This window comes from Paramisgurnus dabryanus, chromosome 7 (genome assembly GCF_030506205.2).
Source record: "Paramisgurnus dabryanus chromosome 7, PD_genome_1.1, whole genome shotgun sequence".
In the NCBI taxonomy this organism is placed as follows: domain Eukaryota; kingdom Metazoa; phylum Chordata; class Actinopteri; order Cypriniformes; family Cobitidae; genus Paramisgurnus; species Paramisgurnus dabryanus.
In genome coordinates this window covers 2,920,859-2,928,093 of record NC_133343.1, presented here as the reverse complement: position 1 = coordinate 2,928,093, position 7,235 = coordinate 2,920,859, and the positions used below count along the sequence as shown (strand labels likewise).

The window sequence follows — 7,235 nt, the reverse complement described above, 5'->3', positions numbered from 1 at the left end:
CCTATATTTTAGTAATAATTACATTAAAACAGCAAGTACAGAAAGAATATTTGATATGAATTCGATGTAAAACATTTGTCCCGCAGCTGTTCAAAAGGATTTAGGGATGTTCAAAAAGTTTCAAAAAAGGAGCTAAAAATGTTGCCATTTCACATTTTTTAAAGACTAAAATATATTATACGCACTTTTTCAAAGCATTTAAATATGCATGGTTTGCCTTAAAAGGCCACTTCTTAAAATCAGCCTAAACGTTTTTCTTTTGGGTGACGAAATCTTTAAAAAAAACTTGGATAAGAGAAGGGCATTATTGTTTTAATCCTCTTAGCATCCGTCATTTTAAGACTTTGTAAAAGGCTGAGATGGCGTCTTGTCTGTGTAAATCCTTCAGGCCGGGTGAGATTCCTCCATCTATTAGAGATCTCTTTCTCTCTCCACCTTCTCTGCTTTCGTCCCTCTTGAAAACAGCTTGTCGCAAATAATTCACTGAATTCAAAAGATTTTTTCTCTCTACAGCTTTAAACTTTTTAAAAATAAATAAATGAAAACCAAGGCATTTAATTTTTATGCATACATTTTAAGTAGTTTAACTCTGTCACTATTGGTAAATTATTTCTTGCACTATTTAAAAAATAAAACTAAACAGACAAGATGTAGTTAATACTATCACATTTTTACCATTAAATTTACCATAAAACCTTTATATATAGCTTAAAAATTACATTGCAATTACTACCCACATAAAATACTGTATTGTAGTAAATTGTATGCTGTATTATACTAATTTACTATACTATTATAGTAATTACTACTTTTTTGCCACAACAGTATTAACTTCTGTATAGTGAATTGATCTACTGTAGTAAACACTATACTGTAATTTTTTACTTCAGTTCACAGAAGTAAATTCTAAAGTATTCTGCAGTATTTTTTAGGTAGAGTTGCTAAAAATCTTTTTTATTTGTCTTAAAATATCAAGGCTAGATTCTTTCTTCCATTCTTTAATGATTTTATCGCATATATCAGATATTTATGAAGATATATTTTATTTTTACTACAAACATGTCATTGCACAGGTTATCACTGACTCCATGTGAAGTGGATTGGTGAAGGGAAATTTTGACAGACAGTGAATTTGTCCTCTGATATTCAGCTGTGATCTTATAGTCTCACTTCATTGGCCGAGTGGGCGGGTGCTCGTGGCGCTATGATCCGAGGGGCTCTGGTATTTTTTGGGCACTAGCATAAAAAAATTCTTCAGATCAGATCAGCTGTAAATGGGCTCCGATACTTTTGTCAACAGGATTCAAAAACAAAGACTAGAAAAATCACTTCAGCTGACGGAACAATCACTTGCATTGCTGTCGTAACTGGAAAAACAGACTTCTCACAGAGGTGAGTAACTCCACTGCAAGATCATATCAGAAACAAACTTTAACTGAAAACTTTATTATTTTGGTAAAATAGATCACACGTTTAAACTACTAATTTAAATATTAACACGTCTAAGCAAAGAGTTTCATTGGTTTAGAATGACTTTTCTGGATTTAAAAATAGACTAAAATTACTTTCCTTGATTTATTTATTTTTTACCTCTGACAGAAATGTTGAAAAAGTTTATTATTATTTCATTTTGTCCTACAGTTTATAATCTGATTTAGTTTTTACTAAATGTAAACGCTGTAATCGTGTGTTATAAAGTCTTGGTGACTGTAAAGGTTTATCACAAATTGTAAATGAAAATATTAACGCTTTAGAAACCTTTTTGACATAGCCTATTAGGCTGTGCTAAAAGTAAAAAATTACAACTGCATTTTCTTGATATCTTGTAATGTAGCAAATGTTTGTTAGTTGTATAAAATAGTATTAGACTCGATTAAGTCCAAGTTTCCACATTAACTATATTGTCGGCTAACTGACAAACATGTTTACAGTGAAGACAAATCAGTTATTTGTTAATAAATAATTACTTATTTCTCTCAATATGTGTAATCGTCTATTTATATACATTTTATTATTGGTATATTTTAATTATTTATTATTATTAATTGTGTGAATATTCTATTAGGCCTATAATTGCTTAAAACGGAACGTTTTTAAAAAGCATTACTCTATAAATTAATTAATTAATTTAATTTCTATAAATTAACAAATAAATGTTGAACATATACAAACATGTTGTTGTAATCTGTATGTGTGTCATAATAGTTATTTAAAATAATTTAGCTGTCTCTTACACTTAAAAAATGTTGATGGCCTAATGCTAAAAAAGATGGGCAAAAATTGTAATGCTTTGTCGCTAATGATATAAACCAAGTGTCGCTAAAACCAAAAAAGCGTCAAACTCGTTTCATATGGCCATGAACACAAACAACCCATGTCAAACTGGTAATAAAAGCTATTTGCACCAATTTTAAACGCGTGCCAACTGGGACCATGCCGCATGAATATGTGAATGTATTCATCTCTCATCCGCAGCCTGAGGCGATGGAGAAAACGCCACCGGGAAGACGGAGTAAAATGTTTAGCAAAGCACTTCTTGTTCAGCTGAATTAAAGTATTCCCATGTGACTGGAATATGATTACATTAGGGAATTTTCGTGTCAGTGACACAAACGGGCTCTTTAGCGAAGACTAAATCCTAAACCCACAGGCTACTTAGAGTTAGTCTTGCTTCAAATAATAGTAATGGCTAATAAAGAGATTAATCTAACTGTAACCAATTATCACTCATTAAATGGGGATCAATCTGCAGCCTAACAATGAGTCATTTCTTGTTGCACATTTGGCCTTGTGTCAATTGAAAACACATACAAATTCACCAGAAATCGATTGAGTCATTTATCATAAAGCCGTTTTATATAACAAGCATGCACTTTTAGCCTGTAGGGAGCCATCAATCATATTTTATTTAAATGAATTTTATCGTCTAAATTGTTGTTTATCATTGAATTTCATTATAAGAGAGTCGTTTCTCTTCATCTGACAGATGCACATTAGTTTGCGCAAAATGCCCTCGAGCTCAGTTCTTGTTCATGCGCAAAAATGAACAGCATTTGTTTAGTACCCATGTCTGTATGTCCTCAAACGAATCATCCCTATTTTTTAATTTGATTGACGACTATGCAGTCTACTCTCAAATCTGGCAAACTGAAATTATAATTATATTATAATAAAATTATAATTATATTATAATAAAATTATAATTATATTAAAATAACTAGATAATATTGTATGTTTTGCTCAGACTGACATAATTTTCTAAAAACGCGCAAATTCACAATTATTATTATTATTATTACTTATTGTTGCTATTATTATTATTACTATTAGTATTATGGTTGTTCATGCATATTCGTCAATTAAATGGGCGTAAACTTTGTATAATTAATAAATGATTACGTCCAAAGATCATTGCATTATTTACTTTTAAAGGACACATTAAAAAAGTTAAAGAGCTTTTTGTATCATTTTAGAACAGGTTAAAAATTAAATCAATTGTCATTCAAATAAAATTAAATAAATGCTCATTTGCATCTGTTAATAAATAGTGTTGTCGCCGACATGCAGGCACAATAATATTGGCTACAAGATCAGTCTTAAGTGAAAGGTTATTTTTAAACACATAATGATGCAAATATGTTGTTTATATATATATATATATATATATATATATACATATTATAATATATATTTATATATCTTAATAATCATGTTAAATAATTTTTTGATCATCAGCTATGCAGCATTACGGAGTGAACGGCTACTCCCTGCACGCAATGAATTCTCTGAGCGCAATGTACAACCTGCATCAACAGGCCGCCCAGCACGCGCAGCACGCGCCGGACTACCGACCCTCAGTGCACGCGCTCACGCTGGCTGAGAGACTTGCAGGTAAGGTTTAAATCCAATCACCACCTTAAAAACAATAATTGAGTCTACTTTGGTATTAACTACAGTAAACTAGTAAAATTATTAGATACTTGTGTTTTTGAACCTTAGCATAGTAAATATTCAAGTAGGTACAGTGTTTACAACATTTGATGATTATCCACTAGTTAAAACTACAGAATATTATCTTATTTTACAAAGTACACATATTATAGTATACATGTATACAGAATAATAACTGAAAGTACAGTATACTATAATTTACTACAGTTATTTTAGTAAATACTAAATTATATGGCAGTGTTTTTTTCATATCAACCTTTCGTATATCGTTTGAGGACAGTTTGTTATATGTCTGCCTGTCAGAATAACTTTATTTTACAGTGTTCATGTTACTATTTAAGTACAAATAAAGTATGCTTATGCCTTTTGATTATATTTAAAAATAAAATACATTTTTAGATACTGGAATTAAAATAATTAACTGTGTATAAGTTGTCTTCTAATTATTATTATTATTTAATGTTGTTTACCAGTGTTGGGTGTAACTAGTTACTAAGTAATTACTGTAATTTAATTTAATTACTTCCTTAGAAAAAGTTAAGTAAGGGATTTCTCTTATTTTTCCAGTAATCTAATTACAGTTATTTCTGATGTAACTAAATACTGTTGTATTAGTATACATAATTGTTCTACAGTCTGTACATAGTATATTTAACATCACAATTTAAAATCTAAGGTTAAAATGCATTAAAAAATGTTTTTTATGTATCATTTTCACTTACTTTGGTGCATTAATAATCATACAACTCTAGCTTATTTTCCAATTCTCACTATTAACTGGTTGTTTATCAGCATTGATATTACTGAGATGTTGGCTGTTTATTAGTACTTTACTAGCACTTATTAATCCCTGATTCTGCAAAACCTTATTCTACATCCTTAACCCTCCCTATATTTCTACCAATACTTAACATTAACAACTACTTTATTTAGTATTATTAAGCAGTATTTGGAGTATATTGAGGCAAAAGTAATTAATAGTTAGTTACAGTAATAGTGAAAATTGGACCCTAAAGTGGGAGCAGAATAATTTATGTACTTTTATGTGATTTATTTGAGCCACGTCAAGCCTATCCTTGTATCATTTACTAAATAGGATTTAGCAGTAATTAAAAATAAGTATTTCAATATTGGAGAGAGTAATTTGTACAGCAATTTAATTACATGATTGGAGATCATGTGTACTTTTTTTGAGTAACTTACCCAACACTATTGTCTACACTTTACAATGGATAATTCTCATGTCATTAAACTCATCATCTCCAATGGCTGCGTCTTTGTAGACATAATCCTGGAGGCGAGGTACGGCTCTCAGCACAGGAAACAGCGTCGCAGTCGCACCGCCTTCACCGCCCAGCAGCTTGAAGCGTTGGAGAAAACCTTCCAGAAAACTCACTACCCTGATGTCGTCATGCGTGAACGCCTGGCCATGTGCACCAACTTACCTGAAGCCCGGGTCCAGGTGAGGTTACAGTAAGAAGAAGTTTAAACCTGACTGTAGTTATTTGGAATTTACTAGGTGATTAAAACATGTAAGTGCATGTGTATAACAGCACAAAGCTATGAGAACTGTCTTCTCGATGTTCAGTGATGTCTTTTTGACAGGTGTGGTTTAAAAACCGACGTGCAAAGTTTCGCAAGAAGCAACGTAGCTTGCAAAAAGAGCAACTTCAACGGTTGAAGGATGCTGGGGAGGAAGATGCTCTTGAGGAAGAAAAAGAAGAAACTCCACCCACTGAATCTCAAGCCCCGCCCTCCCCTCCAGATGGAGGCGTTCCCACACATCCTCCTCCATGTGAGCTGAATGAAGAAGTGAATGTCACTTCACCAGAACAGTCGGGGGCAGAGTCAGGAGCTGAGGACTTGACTGACAGAGAGGATGAATCTTTGTCCTTTCACAATGAAATAAAAGAGGAGGGGCCACCTGTGATGACAGACAGCTCACCCTCCTGCAAACCAGTTAGCCCTAAATCAGGTACATATACTTTAATAGTCTTTCACAACACAGATTTTTTTACTTAATATTAATCATCGTGTCGTCTTTTCTCCCCAGACACTTCCCTCTGCTCTTCAGCTCTCCCGTCATCCAGTGGTGTCGGGACGGCTCAATCCAATTCATACGCGTCATCTCCTCTCAGCCTGTTTCGTCTGCAAGAACAGTTTCGCCAACACATGGCCGCCACCAACAATCTCATGCACTATCCCGCCTTCGACATATCCACGCCCTCCACCCTACCCTACCTGAACATGGCATCTCCGTTGGGATCGCTCCCCTGTCAGTCCTACTATCAGTCCCTGTCTCAAGCCCAGCAGATGTGGAGCAGCCCACTGCTGCCTGCCCTCAACAGCAAAACCACAAGCATTGAAAATCTGCGGCTGAGAGCCAAGCAGCACGCTGCATCACTTGGGTTGGACACGCTACCGAACTGACCACAGACCTGTGCAGATTCTGATTGAACCAGAGGTCTTGTGTCCGGGATATACACCACATGGATATCAGAGCTGGATTTCATTATTAAATACTAAAGCATGACCATAAGTTTGGGTTCTGACTTAAAACATTAGAGGACAATGCTGGTCTGACTGCATGGCAGACCTTGTAAAAAAACCTGGCTTTGCACTTTGAAACTTGAAAAAAAGAGCACGATAGTGTCTGCAGTTCATTTCTCTGTAAATAATCTCATTCAGATCCACAGCTTCATTACGTAGGCTAAAGCCATCAGTTTGTCTATTGAAAAGATGTTGAAATGGGAAGAGAAGCACATTGATGCCGAAGACTACAGATTACAGAAAGGCTTTATCTGGACCGATTCCTTTTTGAATCATGCCATGTGTTTTGTTGTTTAAGTCTATGGGATATCTCAGAATTGTTTGAAAAAGAAAATGTGAATAATTTATCTGTTAAGTAAAAGGGAATAAACCACACATATAAAGTGTAAGAGTATCAGTAGAAGTCTTTAAAGCTTTCTTATCAATCCTTAAGTTTTAATTATCGTTGTTATGATGAACACAAAAGAAGATACTTTAATGCTACGTTCACACCAGCCCCGGTAGAGGTGTCAAGCGTGATTTCAATGTTAAGTCAATGTAAAGACGCATTGACACGCGTCTGGAATTGGCGCGAATTGAGTGTTGCCGCGGGAAACGTGTGGAAATTGAAAATGTTTAACTTTGGCGGAAAAGTGCGCTGCGTAACCAATCAGGAGCTTGCTCTAGTAGTGGGGCAGAAGCCCCTCCCATGACGCGAATTTTCACGTGAATGTCTCGATGACTAGAATTTCACA

At 34.3% G+C, this 7,235-nt stretch overlaps 1 protein-coding gene across 1 annotated transcript; it reads left to right on the top strand.

Moving 5' to 3' along the window:
• The first annotated feature begins 1,251 nt into the window (after positions 1-1,251).
• Positions 1,252-6,861, top strand: dmbx1b (diencephalon/mesencephalon homeobox 1b). Its single transcript, XM_065294026.1, has 5 exons — positions 1,252-1,392; positions 3,736-3,891; positions 5,235-5,413; positions 5,557-5,926; positions 6,005-6,861. The coding sequence occupies exons 2-5, from the start codon at positions 3,738-3,740 to the stop codon at positions 6,379-6,381; spliced, it is 1,080 nt and encodes a 359-aa protein (XP_065150098.1). The 5' UTR covers positions 1,252-1,392; positions 3,736-3,737; the 3' UTR covers positions 6,382-6,861.
• The last annotated feature ends 374 nt before the right edge of the window (positions 6,862-7,235 follow it).

Bases quoted from the DNA above. Each gene is read 5' to 3' on its own strand.
- dmbx1b (XM_065294026.1), top strand. From the start codon at position 3,738: ATGCAGCATTACGGAGTGAACGGCTACTCCCTGCACGCAATGAATTCT. The intron at 3,892-5,234 runs GTAAGGTTTAAA...GCGTCTTTGTAG, and splicing joins GCTGGCTGAGAGACTTGCAG to ACATAATCCTGGAGGCGAGG. The intron at 5,414-5,556 runs GTGAGGTTACAG...TCTTTTTGACAG, and splicing joins TACCTGAAGCCCGGGTCCAG to GTGTGGTTTAAAAACCGACG.